Source organism: Panicum virgatum, chromosome 1K (assembly GCF_016808335.1).
Source record: "Panicum virgatum strain AP13 chromosome 1K, P.virgatum_v5, whole genome shotgun sequence".
NCBI lineage: Eukaryota > Viridiplantae > Streptophyta > Magnoliopsida > Poales > Poaceae > Panicum > Panicum virgatum.
In genome coordinates this window covers 39,620,863-39,645,506 of record NC_053136.1, presented here as the reverse complement: position 1 = coordinate 39,645,506, position 24,644 = coordinate 39,620,863, and the positions used below count along the sequence as shown (strand labels likewise).

At 49.0% G+C, this 24,644-nt stretch overlaps 2 protein-coding genes across 3 annotated transcripts; both read left to right on the top strand.

Moving 5' to 3' along the window:
- Positions 1 to 260: 260 nt before the first annotated feature.
- LOC120707212 (beta-1,4-mannosyl-glycoprotein 4-beta-N-acetylglucosaminyltransferase-like) lies at positions 261 to 3,841 on the top strand. The gene is made up of 2 exons (XM_039992058.1): positions 261 to 783; positions 2,316 to 3,841. Exons 1-2 carry the CDS (start codon positions 721 to 723, stop codon positions 3,414 to 3,416), a joined length of 1,164 nt encoding a protein of 387 aa, XP_039847992.1. The 5' UTR covers positions 261 to 720; the 3' UTR covers positions 3,417 to 3,841.
- Positions 3,842 to 7,173: 3,332 nt separating this feature from the next.
- LOC120707199 (NAC domain-containing protein 73-like) lies at positions 7,174 to 10,418 on the top strand. Of its 2 annotated transcripts, none has more exons than XM_039992040.1 (6): positions 7,174 to 7,496; positions 8,291 to 8,429; positions 8,545 to 8,731; positions 8,820 to 9,316; positions 9,714 to 10,052; positions 10,142 to 10,418. In XM_039992040.1, the coding sequence occupies exons 1-6, from the start codon at positions 7,489 to 7,491 to the stop codon at positions 10,193 to 10,195; spliced, it is 1,224 nt and encodes a 407-aa protein (XP_039847974.1). In that variant the 5' UTR covers positions 7,174 to 7,488; the 3' UTR covers positions 10,196 to 10,418. The 2 variants fall into 2 exon arrangements, with proteins under 2 accessions (XP_039847974.1, XP_039847982.1); XM_039992048.1 differs by having other exon boundaries at positions 7,184 to 7,496; positions 9,735 to 10,052.
- Positions 10,419 to 24,644: the final 14,226 nt, after the last annotated feature.

Sequence of the window (24,644 nt, the reverse complement as noted above, 5' to 3'; positions counted from 1 at the left end):
TCCCTACACCCCCAAGTAGATACATTTAGAATTCACAAAAATCCTATCCTTTTTAATCATCTGATTAAAGAAACGGGCAAGACAGGGTCTTGTGCTTAGGCCTCATCGGCGCGTTAAAAATAAGCTGATGGTGGGATGGGATGCCCCCAGCGCGACGACAAACAAAGACCAGCTCTCCGCCTCCGCCTCCGCCAGCCACGCGCAGCGGCGCAGGCCAGGCCACCACCGCCCACCAGGCCACCCGGCCCCAAGGCTCCTCCAACCCAAACGGCTATAATTAAGCGGTTCCCGGAACCCCTCCCCGTCTCGCATCGCAAACACTTTGCCCCCTCGCGTCCGTCGACTACTCGCGCCCCCGACCTTTTGCGCTTCCGCCCCCGGCGCCCTCACGAAATCCCCGAACGCGCGGCGCCAGGAGGAGAGGAGGAGTCGAGACCCGGACCGAGACGCGCAGCACGCGGAACCCTCGAGGGCCAGGACGCGAAAAGGGTGGACACGCACAGCCACGCGTCTGCGGCGGCAGGCCGGCGGCGAGGCGAGGGCTCTGCTCCCGGCGGCGTCCGGGGCGAGGGCGGAGGAGCCGATCGCGCGCGCCATTGGGGGCGGCCACGCGGTGCCGTGTTGACCCCCGCTCCGCGACCGGCGCGCGCGGTTCGTGCGGCGCGTGGCCCCTCCCCGGGGAGAGGCTGCTGATTTCCCCTTCTCGCCGTCCTCGGCGCGATGGAGGCCGGCTACTGCAACCGCAAGAAGACGGACATCTGCGAGGGCGTCTGCGACACCGAGGTGAGCCCCCGCTCCGGCCAGATCTGTCGCTTTCCCCTCCCCCCCGCGCGCGCGGGCTCTCCCAGGCGGACCGCCGGGGGCAGTCCGCCCCGGTCGTGGTCGTGCTGTGTTAACGCGTTTTCCTCGCCCCCAAACTTGATTGCCTCAAAGCTTTGATCGCTTCCAAGTTCCAACTGCTCATCCTGCCTGCTGTTTTACAAATCTCCGTGGAGTTCCGGTTCTGGATTGGGCGCAGGCGAGGTTTTCCCGGCCCGGGGGATCGCGGGTGCTCGCCGAATTGCTTCCGCCGCATCTTTCAATCTGCCGCGGATGCTTGCTGGGGGATTAGGTGGTTCGGTAGAAATCCGGACGCCTGGATGCTTCTGGCTGAGCTAGAATCTCTCGACCTGGCTCAATCCGCCCGGAATCTATCTTTTCTCTCGCCATAAAGTTTCCAACTTTTTTGAGCAATTCCCGATTGGTTCCCGTGCAGATGGCGAGGGTTCATGCCGCAAAAGTAAATTTACAGGCTGTTTTCTTTACTAAATAAATCAAAACTGGTTGATTGCTTTCCTGCTGGTGGATCTGCACCAGCCTATCACTGATAAAGATATTGTTTTTAACACAGAAAATGCGCATATTCCACCGGTCCACCGGTTACTTCTTTAATCTACTGCACATGCATTATTTTGGTTGCTGTTACACGGCTGCACATTCACGGCGGATATTTTAGAAGCCCGTGCTCTCAACCTAGGAATTTGTGATGGCTGTGATGTTCCATATGGCTCTGTTTAGTTCCTTTTACCGGTAAACGCAAAATTTTTTGCGTGGGAATCTTGCCAATTTGAAGTACTAAATGAAGTCTATTTACAAATTTTTTTGCACAAATGGGTTGTAAATCGCGAAACGAATCTAATAATGCTAATTAATCCATAATGAACCAATAATTAGCGGATGGTTACTGTAGCATCACTGTTGCAAATCATGGATTAATTAGGCTCATTAGATTCGTCTCGCGATTTACAGCTCAACCATGCAAAAAGTTTTGTAAATAGACTTCATTTAGTACTTCAAGATTCCTTTTCACTTTTTTGCGTTTACGGTGGGAACTGTTTCAGGGCCTATGTTCAACGGTTGTCTTCATGGTGCTATGTCAGTAGGGTATCAATTTTTTTTTCCTTCTGTGACAGCTTTTGTGTTCGAATAATTCAAATGCCTTTTTTATTTACCATTCTCATGCTTAGTGAATTAAATTATCCTTGCTTTTGTCTAGAGCTGTTATTTTTTATTTGTTGCCCAATGCTTCTGGCTGCAATGCATTTTGAGGTTTCCTCCCTTTTTAAGCTCTGCTAGTTGAATGGATGCAGAGTAAAGTCATGTCCTGACTCTGGAGTTTTGAGTGATTGACACTGTTACAGAAAACAGTTCATTAGAATTCATATAGTAACGTTGTAGATTGCCTTTTAGTTTTTGATTTAGTTCAATTTATGCCTTGTCCTGATATTCATCGCTGCCTGTCAGATTTCTTATATGCTTCTTGAATCTGTCTGCAGTATGGTTCAAAGTCAGTTCTGAGCATGTCAAGGCTGAAGTGTGCACTGCGGGGATTTGATTTGAGGGCTCTCTTGATCCTACTGATTGGTATTCCTATTATGATCTTCGTCATATACGTACATGGACAGAAGGTCACTTACTTCCTCCGCCCGATCTGGGAAAAGCCTCCAAAGCCCTTCACAATACATCCTCACTACTATCATGAGAATGTCTCTATGGATAACCTCTGCAAGTTGCATGGATGGAAAGTCAGGGAGTCTCCTCGCCGTGTCTTTGATGCTGTGCTCTTCAGCAACGAGCTTGACATTCTTGACATCCGTTGGCACGAGCTGAGTCCGTATGTAGATGAATTTGTGCTGCTTGAGTCCAATTCAACCTTCACTGGCATAAAGAAGGAACTTCACTTCAAGGAAAACCGCCAGCGGTTTGAGTTTGCTGAGTCACGGTTGACCTACGGTATGATAGGAGGAAGGTTTGTGAAGGGAGAAAACCCATTTGTTGAAGAGTCATATCAAAGGGTTGCTCTCGACCAGCTTATTAAGATTGCGGGCATCACAGATGATGACCTGTTGATCATGTCTGATGTTGATGAGATCCCAAGTGGGCATACGATCAACCTCTTGCGATGGTGTGATGACATTCCTGAGATTCTTCATCTCCAGCTCAGGAACTACCTCTACTCATTCCAGTTCTTACTTGATGACAAGAGCTGGAGGGCTTCAGTACACCGATACAGAGCTGGAAAGACCAGGTATGCGCATTTCCGGCAAACAGATGATCTTCTGGCTGATTCAGGGTGGCACTGCAGCTTTTGCTTTCGCTACATAAATGATTTCATCTTCAAGATGAAAGCCTACAGCCATGTGGATCGGATCAGATTCAAGTACTTCCTGAACCCAAAGAGGATTCAGCATGTGATTTGCGAAGGGTCTGATCTTTTCGACATGCTTCCTGAAGAATACACTTTCCAAGAGATCATTGCCAAGCTGGGACCTATTCCAAGTACATACTCTGCTGTTCATCTCCCGGCCTATTTGCTGGAGCAAACTGATCGGTGCAGATATCTTCTTCCAGGCAACTGCATGAGAGAGAGTGGCTAGGCAGCTACTACGGTCTGCATCATGACCTGAGGAGCATGGACATCCCTGGCCGATGTCCCCCTGGAGGAACACCCTGCCCTTGCGGGGTTGTATCTGATACGATTGGCTGACTTAGTTGAGTGATCACTTGGCTGCTGGTTGAGTTCATATGAGATTCTGTACCGTGTAATTCAAACCTTGGAAGGCCATGACAGCAGCATTGCTGCGTTCTTGTTTTGCGGAGGAGCTCAGCAGTGTGTGTGCTTATTTATAACTACCTGAGTTTTATTCATTGCTTCCATGATTGATATATGAACTCAAGCTATTGTAGATTTCATACCGAGCGATATTTGAGTTTCTTCTTCTTTTTTTCTCTCTTTCACTTCGTGCTGTACAGTATTTTTTACTTACCAGATTACTGACAATGGGAGTTCTTGCCTTTCCTCCTCTTGTGCCTCGTCTCCTTACTTCTTATTGCTGACGGTCGAGCTGAGTTGTTTGCTCATGTGTACCTGCATTCTCCGACTTGTCATGATGGAATTGATTCTAACAGACATCTTGAAATTCAAACTTTGGTCCAGCATAAAAGGTGCAGGCTGGTGGATTTCCAAACAAAAAGGGTCGGGGGTTCCTTTTGATGGTTGTTCCAGGTTGGTAAGATCTGCACAGTGTCAAATCCAAAGGCCGTTTGGCATGTTGAAATTGGGTAATCCATCCTCAGCTTTGGAGTGGATGTTTTCCCCCTTTTGCGTCCGCAAATGATTTGTTCGTTAGTTGAGCAACTTGTGAGAGGGCGGGGCCGGGGCATGTGTGTGCCTGGACGGAGTCGAGCTGGTGGGAGAACAGGCTGTTCCTGTCGGGCGTCCACCTCAGCCAGACTGACAAACATGCCGCGAAAATTGGCTGGTCGTGTGGCCTCTAGCCCTGGAAACAGCCCCCAGTCTTGTTTGCCTTGCTGTATCAGTGTATCCTGTGCCTGCGCTGCTCGTTCCTGAACGGTGGTCCAGAGAAGAGAGATTCTGAAGCTGCTCAAAGATTTCGGTTCTACTATTGTTTTCAAAAGATTTCGGTTCTACTACTGAGCTGCGTGAAACCTCGATACAGCAGCGGCTCATGGCCAATACCGCGGCGACACGCAGGTTCTAACAGGTGCGGAGCCGTGTGCGTACGAGCGCAGATGTGGCGTCGCTGCCATGCTTGACCTGGCCACGAGCGCCGCGGCATGGCCTGGCCCTGGCCGCCGCCGCCCGCCCCGCGGCGTGCGTGGTTGGACCGCTTCGTCTCTCCGGGAGGGGGGCGAAAGCGCGTACGGCGCCGCGCCACAGCTGCTTGCCTGCTTCGCCGCGAGCGGTTCCTCCTCCTTGACCTCGCTCGCTGGCTCGCCGCCCGTGCCGCCGTGTCGGGTCCCCATCGGCGTGGGTCTCGGTCGGTCGCCGCCGCCCGCAGACACCGCTCGGGCCACCCATCCGCGCGCGCGTAGCCCTGTAACTTCGCCGCCGTGGTGCCACGTGTGGGTGGGCAGACCGGGTAACGCCCCTCGGCGGAGCGGCGGCCTCCGGCTGACGCGGTCGTGCAGATCTGCTCTCCAACAGGTTCCATCACGCGGTCGTGCTACCGCGACCACTGTTCCTGGCCGTCACGGAAGAAGAACTTGAACCAGCCACCACTGACGCCATTGCTTTTTGGCCGATTCTGCCGTAGAAAGTTTCAGAAACTTTGGGTGCCAGTACAATATCTGGTCAGTACGATCCGCGTGGGGAATTTCTAGGGGGTCAGGCAACTGCCCACTAGCAAAATTTCTTCTCTGCAATCTCACATCGCGGCTCCAACTAAGCGCATGTGCGCTGCTCGAGTGTTGACTGTTGACCTGCCCGGTCGTTTCAGGCTGTGCTGTTCGGCTTAAGCCTGCAAATCTCCCGCTCTCTGTACATTGAAGAACCTCTTTGAGAGTGTTGACCGGACACCAGGTCGTTCCACCGCACGACCATCGGCTGGTGCAGCACGGCACGGCCGGCGATCGTCGTCCATCCCTTTTTTTTCTACCTTTCCATGCGCTGGTGGCAACGCTTTTCTGAAGAATCTTCGCGACCTGGCTGAGCTGGATAGGGCAGTAGAGCGAGGTGTGTGACCTTAACGTTAATGAACGTCCCTTCAGACAAACCTACCAGCTCGACACTGTTTCTGATACGTGTGCGGAATCCGGTTTGGAGGGGGTGGAATGGAATGATCGAATGAAACCAGGGTAAGTTTCGGAGGTGAAGACAAGGGGTGCTGGTGGGAACTTGTTGGAAAGCAGATCTGCGCGACGGGTCGTGCCGAAAGCGCACTCGCTTTTCTTCGTCGCTTGTGGATGTACTTGGTAACCCCGGTGCCACGCTAGTATCGTGGCAACAGTGAGAAACCACTAGTACGTGAAAGTGAAGCTTTGGAGAATATAAAACGCATCATTTCGCTCGTGACAGATCGCAAGTGAGGTCACCGGTTTTAGGGCCTGTTTGGCTCCAGGACTTTTTCCAAAAGTCCATATCACATCAAAAAGAATCTTACTATTTTATATTATTAAATAAAATCTGTTTATAAATGTTTTTTGACAGCTGAGTGCTTTTTCGCGAGACGAATCTAATGAGTCTAATTAATCGATGATTGGCTACAGTGATGCTACAGTAACCATTCGCTAATCATAGATTAAGATACATCATTAGATTCGTCTCGCAGTTTAGCCCCAGGGTTCTGCAGTTAGTTTTATAATTAATATTTATTTAATACTTCTAAATAATAAAAAGTCCCTGGGACTTTTTTGAAGTCCCTGTTTCTAAACACCCCCTTAGTCCCTTTTCGGGGAAAGGAAAGACCGGAGCGAGTATCCAGCCATCATTTCCTTTCAAAAAAAAAAGTACCCAGCCATCATGTGCTGCTGTGCAGATGCGTCGCTCTGACAGATATCCGAGCAGCCGTCATCGCGGTTGAGTCGCGCTCCGTCTCGTCCAGTGCGGAGTGAGTTTGTTCTGTTTTGCTGATTGCTTTTTCAGCCACACATCAATACTTTTTTTTCATACCAAACTAGTACTAGCAACCAGTCATCTACCAGCTAGCAGTAATTTTTTCTCACAACAAACCAGCATCAGCCACCAGCCGCAGCCAGCAGAACAGAGTGAATTTTTTCTTTTGAGAAAACCGGATTTATATTTTATATAATTTTTTTATAGTTTAGATCCCACACTTACAAAAACACCCTTGAAAGAAATAAAAGTTACAGTCAAGTCGACAATCCCGGTTGTCCTCGTGCCCAGTGCGGAGGAGAGAGAGTGCACGTGAGAAGAACGGGTGTTGCATATCGGCCCAATTTTTCTTTCGAAAAGAACATTTCGGCCCAATCGTACGCAAGCTTGCGGTCCGAAGGAGGTTGGGCCGCGGGCTCGATTGCTGAGGGGTTAGGAGGAGGCGAACGGGATAGCGGGCCGCTGGTCTCGCGCGCGCGATCTGGGCCGTACATTCGGGTTTGGGGAAACACTCGCGAGCGCGCACCGCAACGAAACAAAACGGAGCGGAGCTGGGCATGGGCCCCGCGAGAGCGAGTCGAACAGGAGGAGGGCGCGCTCTCTCGGTTCGCGTGCGCGGCTTGCGAAGGAAGGAAAGGGAAGGGGAGTGGGGGCGAAGGAAGCTGCAACGGCCGCTGGCATTACAGCGGTGGGTGGCGGTGGCAGCCGCGCTCCAGGGTTCCCGAGGCAAAAAGCAGGCGCGGGGCCCGGGAAGCAGAGAGACCTGCCAAGGGGAGGAAGATACAAGACAGGGCTCCGCGTCTCCCGGCCCGCGAGCGCGAGCGCGTAGCCTTCCCGGTTCCCGCCCTGCCGCGCGAGCTTTCCCGCCTTCCCACTGCGAGGAGGAGTGAGAGGGGAGGGGGAGGCGGAGGCGGCGTTATATTTGCTCGGCGTGGGGGCCAATCCGAGTCCGACCGACCGCGCACGCCACCGGGCCGAGCACAGGGGAGCGGCAGGCAGGAGGCACCGTTCCGCCGCCGCCAGCCACGCCGTCCCTTCTCCGCCAACGCGGGCGCGGCGCGGCCGAACGCCGGAGCGGAGGCCCGCGCACATCCATGGCGCGGTACTAATCGTCCTCCGCACCTTCCATTTTTCCCCCGGCCCCTTTCCTTTTTTTTTTTGCCCCAATCGACTTCATCTTCGTTAGGGCTTGCTTATTGCTCCCTGGTAGCCTCGATCGAGCGGTGCATTTGGGCTCCTCAGGTTTGGTGGTGAGGGGGTTCGCGGTGCTGCGAGGGTTCCTTCTTCTCCACACCTCCCGGCCCCGCGCGCGAAGGCCCTAGAGCGTTGCGGTTTCTCGATCGTGTCGCGTGTCTGTTGGATTGGAATTTTTTTCAATAATAGGAATTGCTGAACATTTGCATGGCGTTGAAGGCCCCAAACCGTAGCAGGGTAGTGCTGATGGTTAACATTATCTAGAAGAACACCATGATTTTACTTGATGTATGGCTCATTTATATTTTCGTATGATACAATTTTGGAGCCATGTCCAGTGTGGGGGATAAGGGGGGAAAATAGAAGGAACAGAGAAAACAGAGCACGGAGCTGTTTACCCGTACTACCCTGATGTGTGACCCTGTAGTTGGAATATGCAATGCAAATTTTCGCGTAGTATTAAGATTTTATTGCGTTGTTCAGTCTAAGCTTTGCCACCGGAGTCCAGCCACCAAGTTATCTTGCCAGGTTTTATTTTCCAGAACTGGGCACCAAATCACTCCATTATTTTTGTTACACATAGACTACTAGCTTAAAATGCATACATTTCGGCTTATTTAGCTTGATTGTCTTTAAATTCTCTTGTGCAAGCACTCATGTTGACGCAGCAACAATATGGTAAATATATTGCTTTTGTTCCAGGTCATGGCTGATAACTGGCAGGGGCATTGCTAAGAAGATAAGATACACAGCTCCTACTGCTAATCACAAAATAAGTGAGTTGATTGCAGAAGCACAGAGGGAATGTCCGAACTGCAGTCATGTCATCGATAACAGTGATGTAAGTACATCTGTTCTATTTAGATGAGGTACAAGGGAGATTTGTCTTTCCACTCAATTCACTTGGAGATGTTACATATTCAGAGCACGATTTTGCTGCATTTCAAATTCTGCAGGTTGCCATGCAGTGGCCTGGGCTTCCTGCTGGAGTCAAGTTTGATCCATCTGATTCGGAGTTGCTTGAACATTTAGAAGGAAAAATTGGCCTGGGAGGTTTGAAGCCACATGTGCTCATTGATGAATTTATTCCAACCATAGATAACGATGAAGGAATCTGCTATTCACATCCTGAAAATCTTCCTGGTAGGTACCTCTTTCTTGATATTTGTACTTTGCTTATGAATTTGTTGGTGTATTCATGTTCTAAATTTGGTTCCTATTGATCTTGTAGGTATCAAAACAGATGGTACCAATGCTCATTTCTTCCATAGACTTTCAAAAGCCTATAATTGTGGCAAGCGCAAGCGTCGAAGGGTCATAAGCTGCAGTGATAACACTGTTACTGATGACCATGTGAGATGGCACAAGACAGGGAGATCCAAAAGCATAAATGACAATGGTGTTAAGAAGGGTTGGAAGGAGATAATGGTGCTGTACAAAAGTTCGCAGAGAGGTGGAAAACCTGATAGAGCTCACTGGGTAATGCATCAGTATCACCTTGGAGAAGAGGAAGATGAAAAGGACGGGGATCTTGTTGTTTCCAAAATCTTCTACCAAATGCCAAATAAGAGTGCGGGAGCTTCTGAGACAGAAACTGCTTATGATGAACCTGATGCATCTGCTTCAGTGGTTGGTCCTAAAACTCCAAAGACAAATACCCCACAGCCACGTCATCCTAATAATAGTCCATGTGAAACTGGGCAGAATGCTTCCATCCTGCAGGATCAGGTAACTCGCATCAATTTCTTTTTGGATCATTGTGATGTACAAAAATAGCAGATCAGTATAAACCAGTTTTGGAAAATGCACTAATAGGCATATGAGAACTAGTGCTGGTGATCTAGCAGGGATCAATTCATTATCATGTTTCAAAATCAGCAGCAAACAATATTAATAATAATTTATAGATGACTTAGAGTTTGTATAATCTTCTTCAACTTTATTGAAGTAGAGAATCACTTCTATTAGTATCATGGAAATATACATATTTTTGAACAAACGGGTATGAGATTGAGTATCCTGGAAACATGTACAGTAAACTTCTTGACATGATAGATACGAGCTTTATATGCTGGCAATTCCCGTTGATGCATTGCCAAAATCTTGTTTTCATGACCATGTCCAGTACTTTGTGGTTTGGATACAGCCACTACTGCAGGACGAAGAAGAGCCTACCATTTCTATTGTTAGCCTGGAGGATGATGCAGTGAACCCTGCATGGTGTGCTGGAGCTGAAGAGCAGCAGGGTGTTGGAGGGGCATCTCGCGCTCAGCTGAACCCAGACGAACCTTTGCTCTGTCGTGAAGATCCGAATTCCTTAAACGATGAAGCACTGTTTCCCTTGGACTACCCGATTCTGTCCCAATGCAGGAACGAGATCCTTGATGGGAACCTGAACACATTTTACGGGTTACCTGATCTCCATAATGTGGATCTTGGAACGCCTCCAGATCTTCAGATTGGTGTAAGCCTATCCTTCTGGTGTTCCCGGTGCCAATATACTCTCTAATTGCTCTTGCAAATCTGATCATTTTTTCCCTCGTTTTGTGTCAGGACTTGCAATTTGGTTCTCAGGAAAGCCTTGGCAGCTGGCTGGACCGCATCTAGGGTTACAACGAGCGTTACTCCAACTGCATGATTGAAGAGCATGCTTTTGCACAGGATATGATGGTACTCGGTAGCAACTATTTTGGGGCTTGCACAGCACAGACATTGCATGCTGGCATTAGTAATGTTTTGTGTTGAGCCATCAGTACTGTATCTGGAAACAGTCAAACAGAACCTTTTCTTTTCTCTTTAGAAGAATGATGAACCTTTAACTTCTGACTTATCACAAAAAGTGTAGGACTTGAAAACTAGTTGCGAAGCACGGCCGGTGCAGACCTGCATTATTGCCCCCGTTGTATCAGTTTGGTACGGAGTATGTTCAGAGTGGGAAAACTGTGACAGACCGACACATGGGGGGAAAAGAGGGGGGGATTTGTGAGCGGGCGTATTTTCTCCACGACCAACAGCCTGCCTGCAGCGTCTCCGTGAGACCGTGACTACTTGTTCGAAGAGCACCTTTCTGCACAGAATATCGTAATCCGTGGCAAAATATTTCGCTGGATTACACGATACGGTGACTACTGCGTGTTTGCATCAGTGATTATTTATTTTCTCGTTTGATTCTGGGTAGAGAACTTGGTGATATTCCGCTCTCCACTCGAATTCGCCCTGCGAAGCTCTTCACTTCCAGCGTGACATCCTGGAACCAAAACATGGCCGTGGAACACAGGCAGGAGCGAGGCTGAAGGGATATATGAGTAGGCAACATATGCTATGCAAACCACCTTCGTATGCAAACTAAACTCTAATCTGAACCACCGAATCAAGAGCGGCGGAGGCAGGGCAGGGGTGCGGCAAGAGCGGCGGCGGCATGTGAAGGGGGCGCGCGGCAGGAGCATGCGAGCGGCGGCGACGCGTGAAGAACCTAAGAAGAGAGAGGAGGGAGTAGAGAAAAATGAAAAGAAGATTAGGGTTTTTAGTTTTTACGGTTTTATCGGGCCGGGCCGGGCCGGCACCGTGGGCCGACATGGAGGCCCAAACACGGCACTACTGTTGGGCTGTGCCTGGCACACGGCACGGTGGGCCACGGGCCGAACCGTTCCAGCGCCGTGTTTTTTTGGCCCGTGCCCGTGCTGGCCCAGCGGGCTTGGCCCATTTGGCAACCTATATCCAGAATTCCCGGCGCTAGGAATCCTGACGAATCTAATGGGGCCTTTGACCACGTGATTAGAGGATAGTTACTGTAGCATCACTGTATCTAATCATCAATTTATTGTCATCATTAGATTCAACACGAAAGGTTACATCCATCTCTAAAATGGTTTCGCAAATATACTTTATTGAGTCTGCCATGCATACAAGATTCTCTTCTCGTACCATTCGTGATGCGTGGGCTTTAAAGGCGCTTTTTGTTCAGTTCTATGATTGTCGTACGTGCTACAAGCACAAGGCCGTACCAAAGTTTTGGTGGCCCTGGTGCAAAAAACAAATGGTGGCCCCTAACTATATTATAAAATACAAATAATGAAAATATATTCATACATAATATAACAACAAGAATCCATGTATGCTAAAGGATTAAAGAGTGAATTTCCCTTACCAAATCTTCTTAACTTCTATTGAATACAAAGCTATTAAGTTAAATTAGTAAAGGGGGTCACGAACTACATCAGTACATCACCAACGTTATGAAATTTGAAGAGCAGGGGCACCGCCACCAACCAGTTGCTCGCCAGCACCTCAGGTTCCGTGTGACCTCACCGGCCGGCAAAGCCGCAAAGGGATGCGCGACGGCCAGCAGCCCAGCACTCGATGAAAGACGCAAGACGGCAGGCAAGACGCCTCGACAGCAACTCACGGCAGGCGGCACGACAGGCGGCAGCAGCAAAGACAAATTGTCGCGATGTCCAGGCTCCAGGGAAGACAAATCGTCGCGGCGTCAGTTGATTTGCTTCTTACGTTGCTTGTCTTGGCCTTTTGGGCTTTAGGTTAATGCGATTAGCATGTTTACTAGTGATTACTGGACTTAATTTTGGTGGCCCCTTGAAATGGGCGGCCCGGTGCTGGTGCGCCGCTTGCACTGCCCATTCGACGGGCCTGTACAAGCAAGTGTTCTGGGAACGATAGTAATCTTTGCCCTCATGGAGCCAAGGACGACGCCGATCCCTTTGCTTCTACGACGAGTGCATGTGCACTGCCTTGGCATGTCGCTGTCAACGGCAACGGCGAGCACTCCCGCTGCACGCTGAAAAATATCCCGGCGTCTTCCTCGCCGGCAAACCTTGACTTCCATGCATGGCGAGAGCTAACCGAGGGATCAGCTGGCGGGAGCTGCTGCTGTGTTGATTCTTGATACAATGATACCGAGTTTGTTACCAACTCATGTAGCCGCACTCGCGCCGGTGGCCGCCGCCCCGGAACCTCCCTTAACGACGGCGACTACTCCAGGCTCATCATCCGCCATGCATCTCTAGCATGTGTTGGTTTGACCCGGCAGCCAGGGCCGGAAGCAGGATTGGCTCCAAGACTCTTACATTTAAACTGTTTAATGTGCAAAATACGTATACACAAGATGAAAAGGTGCAAAATACACACATGATTTTTAAAAGTTACATGGATATGTATGGCTGAAGCACCCCCCTTGCGGAGATATATATAAAAAAAAGAGTTGGTAAGAAGGTGGGGAAGTGTGAGCGCGGCCCATGCTCCATGGGTGCTAGAACACCTAGTGTTCAACCGATGGAGCCCGGATATGCAATTTTGGGCTTTTGATCAGGGGGGGTGCAAGGCCGCCCTGATATCTTTTACACACCCAAGTCTTGTAAGGTGATATAAACTCACCCGCAGACTCAACCGGTGCTGAGCAACAATCCTCCCGGACTGGTGCTGTAAGGTGTAAGCACGGCCGTAAAGAGAGATTGTGATCTCCTCGCGCCACGGGCCACGAGCACACCCACAACACCACTCTGCTTGCCAACTCTTTTGCCCTCCGGAGCTGGAGTCACAGGCGCGCGCCGCCGCGCCCGGCGAGTTACTCGGACATGGAGCGACGTTTTGTGGCGGCCTCGAGACGGTTTAGACGACGATTTGGTACTAATGTTTCTTTTAGGGGTACGATTTAATTTGGTACTGATAAAAATTCAAAACACCGGACAGGCCGAGCTGTATATTTAGCCTTGGATCTACCCGGTCCGTTGCAACGTGGATGGCCGGGCTTAATTACACGGCCCTCCCAGGCCCACGCCTAGGAATTAGGATCTACTGGCCCGTTACCTTGCCCTCGATATGTATTCCGTGAAAATAAGCAATAATCCCACTAAACTCGTCCTATACGTCTTCGCTTATTTTTATTTTATTATGGTAAACTGCTTCAGAGATTATAACTACGAGAATAAAAAAGCGAAAATAGCAAAAAAAAAACCCCTTCACTTAACTTATCATGTTGGTGTGGCCAAGAGGAGCGGAAACAAAGAGCTCGTTGAATATTGTTGCAAATTGCAAATTGGTGCACCCGTGCTAACACCACGGGTAAGCAAAACAATGCAGCAATGGCTAATAGTTTGCTAATATGCCCTTGCAAATTATAGCTTAGCTTTGTGGCAATATTGCGTACAGATCATGTCTACATAAGAAAACAAAAGCATACCTTAAAATTATCAAGAGACCAAATTACATTTGTTACACTTCTTGTTTAGGAGTCGTTATAGCCATTACATAAATGCTGAAGGCTGCAGCACATGAGAACATTAAAATCAGAAAAAGAAAAAATACAGGTTTAATTATTCTGTTAGGGCCATGACACATGATCCCTATCCATGATTGAATCTGAATTAAGAAAAGATATAGATATATTTACTGAAAATCACTAATCAAATATGAACTTGCCATCAATCTAAAACCAGATTCACCGATAAGGATGTAGTAAAAGCTTGCCATCACTATGTATTCTAGATACTTCGTCCTCAACCATTTACCCCTTGCAACATCTATCCTTGAACTGCACGGTGTCCAGCTAATTCATTAAATCAATTTGTAAATAAAATAATATCAACACTAGAGTGAGATATGATTCTTGCTGATTCAGCATGTTGTGAATCGGCCCAGCCCATGTAGCAAAATGGACTATTTGTAAGGGTCCAAGGGCCTAAGTGTAAATTTTGTACTCTCTAGTAGGCCGGAGACAAATCACCACCCCCTCCCCTTCCCTATATATGGATGACCCAAAGGGTCAAGGGGGTCTCTCTTTTGAGCTTGCCTCACTTGCTCCCGTTTGCGTGTCTTCGGTAGTCCCTCTACTACTAGGTGAAATCTCTTCCCAACAAATCCCTTCACAAACAAAAGCATATTGTGAATCCCTCCACAAACAAAAGTATTTCAGACAGCATATGTGTAATGGAAATTTAACCCCTAGTTAGATTTTATGCTTAAACCTCATAGGAGTTCATGTCATTACTGCAAAAATGATTTTTTAGGAGCGGGTAAAATCATATTTTTAGGAGCGGATGCGGTACCCGCCCTTAGTTTTCGCAGCTAAAAATGCCATTTTCAGAGACGGGTAATCCACCCGCTATAAAAATAATTTTTAGGGGCGGGTCACGGCATGACCTGTCCCTAAAAATCGATTTCTAGGGGCGAGTCATGCCATGACCCGCCCCTACAAATCCTTGTCTAGAGAATAAAAAAGGTTCAAAAAAATCGAAAACAACAAAATAAAAAAAAATTATCCTAGCCAGCCACCACCACTAGCCCTGTAGTGTCAAGCTATGGTTTTTTTGACGAAACATACACACTTGCATCATCTGAGATTCAAACCGCTAACCTCCAGCCTCGCGCGTACCTTCCTTACCACTACACTGCACAACCATTTGTGACTTTATGAGGTATGCTATTCTTTTATATTAACTCAAAAATTGATTTGTAGGGGAGGGTGACACCATCACCCTCCCATAAAAATATTTTTCTATTTTATATGAAAATTCATTTAATTGTTTACATATGGTTATTATAAACTATAGAAACAAAAAAAATATGTCAAGTATATTTCAGTGTATATAAAGGTTAAGATTGTGGAAACCTCAAAGTATGACTTGAGTTATATGAGATACTATATAGTTATAGCTATTAGAGAACTATTTTTTGGACCAATAGATGATCTTAAATGAAAAAGTTATCAACTAAAAAGTTTTAGATCTCGCCATTCTCTATAATTTTGATATAAAATTTGACTTCATCCGAGATCATATAAAAAAATTATGATTTTTTTTGTGTGGAACTATTTGTAGGGGCGGGTCATATCATCACCCCCCAAAAAATGCATTTGTAGGAACGGATGAGGCCATGACCTGCCCCCTACAAATGCCACCATTTTTAGAGGCGGTTCATGGCGTCACATGCCCCTAGAAATGCTCTTTTTAGGAGCGGGTGACACCATGAACCGCCCCTGAAATTGACACTCATTTTTAGGGGCGGGTGAGGGGTGACCCGCCCCTAAAAATGATTTTCTAGAGGCGGATCGGATGCTACAGTAACTCCGTTTTATTTGTAGCAACGGATAAAATTTTGGTTCGCCTCTGAAAAAAATCGTGGCGTTCCTACAAATCGTTTTTGCAGTAGTGTGTTCTTAGTCTTTGTTTGGATGATAGGGATTATAATCCCTTGGGATTGGTAGGGAGATCGAACTAGAACCCCTTACTATTTAAAAGGAACATTCATTTCCATGGTAAGCCAGAATATATTCAATTGAGACAACTTTAGTGGAAATGTTATTGTAAATGAAACTTTGCGATTTATTTGCCTAACTGTTCGCTTATACCGTGTGACCTGATGGCCCCCTGTTTCTTCTCTGCGCTCGCCATGCATGCGCGCTTGGCACACGCCGTCCACAGAGTCCACACGCTGCCATGCGGCCATGCCCGTGCCCGTCCGTACGTCGTTCAGGGTTGTTCGCTGGCCACTCCCTTGACGAATCGACGTCGTCGCCGAAAACTCCGGCGGCGCCCACGGGCCACACGGCGGCGCTCGCCGCAGGAGCAACAGGGGAATTGAACCTCGTCGATCGATCCGGCACTAGTGTACCCAGTCACCCGTCCCTTGGGGATCACGCTGCTCGCAACCCTTGCAAGAAATGCACGAGGCTGTGCTAGCTCTTTTTTTTTTATGGTCAGATTAGTACGTTGTGGTATGGCTTTCATGCCTGGCTCCCGAGCTGATGACGAGCTAGCTCGATCGCCTACAACTGCTCTGGTCGTAGGTTGCATTGCGACGCAACAGCACATGTTCACGAGCTAGCGGGGCCACAGGATGGCGCGATGATTTCATGAAACACACGCGCATTAATTTACTTGTGAGTTGAGACGATTTGGCGTGCGTTCCTATGTGAGCGAACACTCCCGCCTTGTGCAAGCTTCTTCTGCCATCATCATCCTGTTGTCCAGAGATTGTGCCATCTCCCTAATTAGTCAAGCTGAGTGACGCCTAATTCATGATTGCTTCCAGGGTGAAAGGGCATAATAAACCTGAAAAATAAAAAAAAAGAGTTATGATTGCTTCCAGGGTGAAAGGGGATAAACCCGAAAAATAAAAAAAAGAGAGTTGTAATAGGGTGGTGTGGTGGTTTTTCTGTGAGCGAGCCCATGCCCCAACGGTTTTCGGAACCGATGGAACTAGGCCCAACACCCCAATCCAAGTTCAACAGGAGCGAGGAAACCCGACAAGATTGCACTCGGAGCGCCGTCCGACCCGGATGCACAAAGTAGGCCACCCCGACGCTCTTCTTCTCCACGCATGTGTTGCGCAATGAAGAGAGAGCGCCGCGCGCGCAGGGGCAGTTTACCCGCACCCCTGAGCTCAAGCCCGCAAAGGAAACCCCCAAACACAGCTCTGCTTACAACTCTTTGCCCTTCGAGGCTGGAGTAACAGGCGCACGCCATGGCGCCCGGCGATTCCCTTGTGCCAGGATCCTTCTCTTATGCCGGCCTCGTCATAGCTGAGATGGCCGTTTGGTACAAACGAAACCTTAGGTTCTTAACACAAATATTGGAAACCTTATACTACTATTATTAAACACACGGACTGAAACAATATATTGTCGATCGTGCATCTCTCGGCGTCTCTAATGTTGCTTGCTCCACGGCCTGGATGTTCATGGAATATTGGATTTTGGTCTTTAAATTGGATATTTTTTCTTGTTTGGTTGGTCTTTGTTGAATTAATGGACAATTATTTTTAAATGAGAGGTACGATCATCAATCATTGTTTAAATTTGACATAGATTAGCTATTGATGTGCGTCCTCGCGAAGTCATTAAAAAATATGTTTGCGATGCGCCCCACCTAAATTTTTATACGAGCTCCGCCACTGATCTGACCATAATCAAAAAATTGTCTGGCAAGAAAATTTGTATGTCGTCATGAGATTTGACCACCGGCGTGCCATCTTAGTGAACCCAAGTTCTGCATAGATAAGAGATAGAAGAAAATAGACAAAATGATACATAAAAAATCGATCAACAAAGCAAATCAGAAATTAGTTAAAAATTTCGAAAAAATCAGAGTTGGTAAGAGGGGGGAGCCACCAAGCAGGTTTTATATCTAGAAGTGGGTTTCGGCTAGGGTGCACCGACTCTTTGCCCTCCGGAGCTGAAGTCACCACGGGCACGCACCACCGCGCCCGGCGAGTCCGTTGGACGGGGATGTTGTCTTGTGGTGGCCTTCAAAAGGTTTAGACGACGGTTTGGTACTAATTAATACGGGTTTGAATCCTCGGGTTTTTTTTTTGAGAATTGAATCCTCGGCTTTTAATTAAGCTAGGAGGAGCCGGTGAGGGGATGAGATGGGCTTCGCTCAGGCCTACGTAGCCCTTTCTTTCGGGCCACACGTCCAGCGCCGCCAGCTCAGCGGGCCGGGCGGGACGACCTGCGGCTGCAAATCCAGAAAGCTCCGGAACACCGAGACATGGCGCGCGTGTGGGTGTGGTGCGAGGCGTGCGTGGAGCCAGCCCTGCTCTGCTCTCTACCTTCTGTAATTGTCGTACGTACGTCCCGCATACTCGACAGTCGACACCCTCCGTCGTCCACGTCCTGCTGCGCCATGATCGGAAGCTCCGATCCTGTTCCACCAACCCCCGGCCGTCCCCTTTGGTCCCTCGGGCGGGACACCGCCCTGCCGCCTGCCGGCCGCGCCTGGACCGATCGACCAACTCCAACCGCCCTTGCTAGCTCTCCGTTTTTTCCGTGGATTTGATGTTTCGTGGGGGTACGGCTCAGCTGGATCGTTCGGTCGCTACTGCTCTGAGCACGAGAGGAGTGCCCATAAAATGAGTCGGGGCCAGGGTTTACGTTTTCGTTTTTGAAAAAAATTTCGGTGAGCACCGGAAACGGTATACCGGCCGAAATTTCGCGGTTTTCCGGTGATTTCGACTGGAAAGAGTTCTCAAATTCAAAATTCTGAAATTTCGGTTTTCCGGCCGGAATTTCGTTGTATTTTACCGGTATTCCGGTGCATTTCACCGAAAAATGATGGTAATGGTTGGAAAATTATGTATTTATGAAAAAAATTGAAAATTTTGGCGGAGTTTGGCCTAATTATGTCTATATTGATAGATTATAATACACAATATATAATAAACTCCAGCACACGATGAAAAATAAAAAATGAAACACACTACAATAATGCAAAGAAGTAGTATAGTGTAAGTAAATACGCTAGACATTCACGGAAGCTTATAAACTAAAAATAGCTAGCAGCCTAGCACTCAAGCATTTATATATGATAAGGTATTTTTCGATCATGCAAATCATTACACTCAAGTATTTTTCGATCATGCAAATCATTAGGTATTTCTATATGCAATACCATAGCACTCAAAAATTTCAATCATGCAATATGCATAACCTGTAGGGATTTTTCTATGAAATAAAGCCTTATGATTTCTAACGAATAATCAAAGTTCAAATCCACTAATAAATAATGAATAATCATTACAGAAAACTCACAGATTTGCGGCTGCGGAAAGCCGGCGATACCGGCCGGAATACCGGTGCCCGGTCCCGGAAAACCGGTGCCCACGCGCGGAAAACCAGCGGGTCTGTAACGAGTTCGAATCCAAACTATCAATTTTACCTACCAAATCAATTTAGATTTGAATGATTTTAAGTGCTATTAGCTAATAAAAGCCCCTAGTTTTTTATCATATTTTTTCCCAATTTTTTTGATAGTTATTTATAAATTTTTTAAAATTTTTAAAATTCAAAACGAAAAATATCGGAAAACACCGGTATATCAAAAGCCGGTGCGGACCGAAAACGAAAAAAAACACCGAAATTTCGGCGGTATGCCGCCGAAATTTTAAACCCTGGTCGGGGCACGGGGCGGGAGGGGCGTTCGCGCGCCTGCCCTGCTCTCGTGTCGTGTGAGACGGAGCCCTTCTACTGGAAACCCCGTCGGCCGTCGGCCCCCCCCGTCTGCCAGGCGTAGCCACGCGTGGCGTGCTTGGCGCGCTAGCTACACGCCTCGATCTGGACGCGCGTTCCGGCGAGGCCGCTTCGTTCCATGCACCGCTGCCGCGCGGTGCCCTGCGGTGCGTGGCGCCGTGGCGGTGCCGCCGACGTGCGTCGCTGTCGTCGGACGGGTGCTTGTCCCAGCTGCCGGCCCCGGACATCATCTACCCCCCCGTCCAGTGTCCTCTTGTTGGTGTTCCCGTGGCCCGGCAGCGCAGGATGGCCCGGCGGCCGGCGCGCAGCGCCAGTGAAAGAACTGGTCGCTGACCGCAGGCGCACGCGCCTGCTGCTCAATCTCGATAGGTAGAGAATGCACGCACGTATTCATGGCTGGCTGTCCATGGCGGGCGGGCATTGCTTCCCGTTCGACTCACCTCCTCGTCAGGCATGGCGAGATCCGCCCTCGCCCCTGCCGGCCGATCCGCCCGCCGGCACAGCATAGCAGCAGCAAACACCGCAACCTAGCTGCTGCCTGCTGGCGTTTGGCAGGACACTCGGGGCGGCGCGACCGCGACTGCCCATCAGGGCCCGGCCTGGCCAAGAGCACGGCACGGAGAGATGGCCGCGGGCCCCGCAGGCCAGCCTCGCTCTGCTGCGCCGCCCTGCGTGTCGGTCCAAAAAATAGGAGCCTCGGTCTAATGACGTGCACACCCGGAGGAAGTCTTGCTACACTCCAAAAGCTAGTCTAAGAGGTGAGTGACTTCCCCCACTTTTAAGTTGGTTCAACTCTCCCCTTACAATCAATATGGGACTAATCCCAACAATCTCCCCCATCACACATTGGTGCCTCCCATCAGCACTGACCGGGGTCCCACACCCACACAGTCCACCAGTGACCAGCCCGACACACGAAGGCTCAAAAAAAATATTGAATCTCAAAAAAAATTCTCACCTTCTCCGGCGCCAGCGGCAGCTCCGGCGAGCGCAGGGGGCGCGGCGCGCGCGCAGGGCGGACCACAGCGGCGACGGCACGCGCAGGGCGGAGCAGCGGTGGCGCAAGGCGCGCGCAGCGTAGATCGTAGGCGGCGGCGGTGCAGTGCGCACGCGGCACGAAGCCCCCGCGGCGACGGCGAAGGGAGTGCGCGGTGTGAAGCCGCCGCGGAGACGGCGCGCGGCGCAATGGTGGTGGCGCACAGGGAAGAAAGGAGGAGGTTCGCGGCCGGTGTAGGGTTAGGGTTGAGTGAAGGGGATGGATGGATGAGATTGGTTGCATGAATCTCAAACACTGGAAGGTGGGTAAGGAAAAAAAAATTCGGAAGATATATAGGATTGGTGGGCGGAGACCGTACCGTAAGGCTTATTATATTCAGCTCACAAAGTTACACCTATTTGTAAAAAATGTTTCACAAACAAACTCTGTTTAGTACTCTATGCATGCATTCGTCTTTTTGTGAAATTTTTTTCAGAACGGCAATCAAACACGGTCTCTACCCACCAAATACCGTGTTAGCAGGAGGCTGCAACGCGGAAGAGAGTTGGGCGTGAAAGGATCGAGGCCCAAAAAGGGGATGGGGGTTGAATTGGTTTTTTTTTCAAATTTCTAGCTACTCCTTAATCTAGATTAGTATTGTCCAATCTACAAATTTGAAACCAATTGATTAGAGCACACTAGCAAAGGATCCTTAGGTAGGAAAACACACTAACATGCTCATCTTGCCTAGGGAGAACCACACTAGCAATTACAAGTTCTAGTCAAGAGATCAAACTATCATGCGATTGTCCTAGTCAAACAAACAAGCAAAGAAGAGCAAGATCACAATAAGGAAAATTAATTGCTTGAATGTAAATGCAAGGGACATGAGACAACCGAATTTTTCCCGTGGTATCGAGGAGTTGATGCTCCCCCATAATCCACGTTGGAGAACCCACACAAGAGTATTGCTCCCTTGCTTCACTAAGGAGCAAGTGATCACTAAGAATGCTCCTTCTCCATCTCCAGAACGGTGAGCTTCAAACCGTGTACAAGCTTCACTTCTTGGGGCTCCCACAAACTCCAAGAGCTCACCAAGAACCTCCCGATCACCAAGACCGTCTAGGTGCCGTCAAATACCAAGAGTAACAAGCTCCTAAGCCTTCACTTGACCTACACTCAGTTGACCCTAAGCTCAAGCACACTTGCTACACTTGCAATGGATGATTTCTTCAAGTTTGGACCACAATCAAGCTCTAGAAACTCATCTCATGGCTCAAAACACTCTCTCTTCTTCTCAAGGGTGGCCTCAGGTATTCAATGCATCAAAGACAACATAAATGAGTCAGGGGGTGGCCTTAAATAGAGTGGAGAAAACCACATAGCCGTTGGAAGTCCACTACAGAAAAATCGTGACCATTGAAAGAACCGACGAGGTTGAATTCGAAGGCGTCGGTTCAACCAGTCTCTCTGTGTCCAAATAGTAGCCGTTGGTCGTTCTGACACAGTATCCAGGCTTGCGTCATTGCACCGATGCATGCTCTGATAGGGCATCGGTTCAACCGGTGCTGTTGATCCACTCAAACAAGCTTTCTAGAATATAGTACATCAAATGCACCAGTGCTTGTTTCTGATACGTCGGTTTAACTGGTGCTGAAGGCGAGTTGAGGTCCACCAAACATGCTCTCTGGAACATAGTGTCCCAAATGCACCGGTGCTTATCATGGGACCACCGGTTCAACCGATGACCAGGGGTCCTTGACTTGATTCCAGCTTGCATCCAGAGAAGATAGGCCGATAGGGGCATCGGTTCTTCCGCCAAACATCGGATGCACCGATGCTGAGGCATCGGTTAAACCGGTGCTACTATTTTTCTTCATTTTCAGCTGAATTTTCTTGGAGTTTATTGCTACTTCGATTGTTTCTTCTTTCAAGTGTTTTTTTGACTGCTTTTGACTATCTTGAGCTGTATTTGAACGAGTGTGCAAGATTTCTAAGACCAACTCAATTTTGGTCAAACTACTAACTCTAGAACCCCTCTTAACAGTACGGTCAAGAACTAGAAACTATAAAACCTAGCTAAATCAAGTGTCCTTCATCTCCTTGTGACACTTGAAAATAGAAAAGTCCTTAAACTTTGAAATTTAGTCCTTGGCACGCATGATTGTTTCGAGTTGAGGGGTCTCTTTTCACATTTCATGAGACTAATCCAATCTTTGATTTTTTTCTTTCAAAACACATGTTAGTCGCATACGATTGTCAATAATCACCGAAACTTATCATTAGCATCTATCGGCCTAGATGCACTTCAATCTCCCCTTTTTGGTGATTGATGACAACACAAAGTAGAGATACAAAGATATGAAATTGAAAGCGATAAATAAACATGCATTACTGAAATAAAGCACATATAGGGACATATCAACACAGAGCATACACAATATCCAAATAATATGTCCATACATAAAATCCATGAAGATTCAAAACACACCACAAACCACCAAGCTCCCCCTATCTCTACTCCCCCTATCTATCTCCCCATTTGGCAACAAAGCACCAAAAAGGAAGGCGATCTAGTGCTGGGCTGGAGAAGGCGGAGCCTTCATGCTTGGTCCTGTGGAGAACTGCGTGGCAGAGTCGTCGACGACGTCGTCCGTGCAGTCGTCGTCAGCCGAAGAGGACTTCTACGTGACCGTAGTCGTCGGAGCAGCAGAAGTAAGCGGAGCAGAGGTAGCACCGTGGAGTCCGTCGGACGGATCAGCTCAGGCTGTGAGGGTGACTCAAAGGTAAGTGACTGAGCTGAAGGATGCTGAAGCTGGTGAAGAATCTGCTGCTGCCTAAGGAACTCTGCACGCTGCTCGGTGGTCATGACACTCGGATGTGGAGGAGCAAGAGTAGGAGCAGGACTGGCGAACACCCCGGTCTGAAGAAGAGGTGACATCAGAAAGGATGCGATGGGTGTCTGCACAAAGCCGCCAGCAGGTGGAGGAGGTGCAGCAGGGTCAAACTGGAGCTGCTGGGGTGTAGGAAGCTGTGGCTCAGGCAATCCAGTGTGACGGTACAGCTGGCCAAAGCAACTCGAAAAGAAAGTGAACATCTGCTGCTATATCTGGGACTGCTGCTGGAGCTGTAACCTCATGGCCTCCTGCTGCTGCCTGATCCCCTCAAGCACAAAAGAGTGGGCCTCCCGCTGGCGAGCCTGCTCGGCTACCAAAGACTGTTGAGCTGCAGCGAACCTCTCCTGCTGGTCAGTGAGCCTTGATAGAATGGCAGCGAGTGAATCAGGCTGAGTGACCTGAGCAGCTGAAACAGGAGGAGCATGGGCTCAGGCTCCACTAGAGGGTCCTGCCTCGTCATCGTGAGCACTTCGGATGACTGAAACAGTAGGAATGTAGTCCTCGTCATCCTCCGAGTCCTCAGAGTCAGTGGCCAAGTAGTGTGGGAGCTGGGCCTCTGCAGCTGCAAGAGAAGCATCCTCGGCTGCTGTCAGATCATCCACAACTTTGCCCTCAGCCAAGGCACGCTTATCCAGTATTTGTTGTGCCCTCCACTGGCCTCTCGGGCCACGACGACCGTCACGAGGAGCAGTAGGTGAATATACCCGGAAGTACGTCCTCGACTGCGCCAGCATATCCATGTGAGCATTCTGTCCTAGCTGGGCGAGGATCCAACTGATCCAATGGGCAAAGGGCTGCCGATGGTTCACGGTCATGCCATCCATGATCACGTCCTCGAGCTCGCAGATAAAGAAGTCCACAATATCAAAATCTCAGCCAGTCAGGATGTGAAGCAGAAGCCACTGCTGTAGAGCTATGATCCCCTCATTATTGCCAATCCTAAATAGCGGACTCTTCCTCAGAGCTAAGTGTATCATGTGTGCCAAAGGAGTGAGTCTGTCCGGGGTCCTCGGAGTGCCAGGCAGAAATGGCTGCTGAAACAGGACACTGACCTCCTCGTCGGACGGAAAGTGAGTCTCGTGGGGGCGACGAGGGGGCACGGTGTTCCCATAAGCCATATAGTGAAGGAAGTGTGGCTCCTCTACTATCTGAACTCCAAGAAGTGTGGCTAGCCTTGCTCGAGGCAGCCTCCAGTGCCTCTCCTGG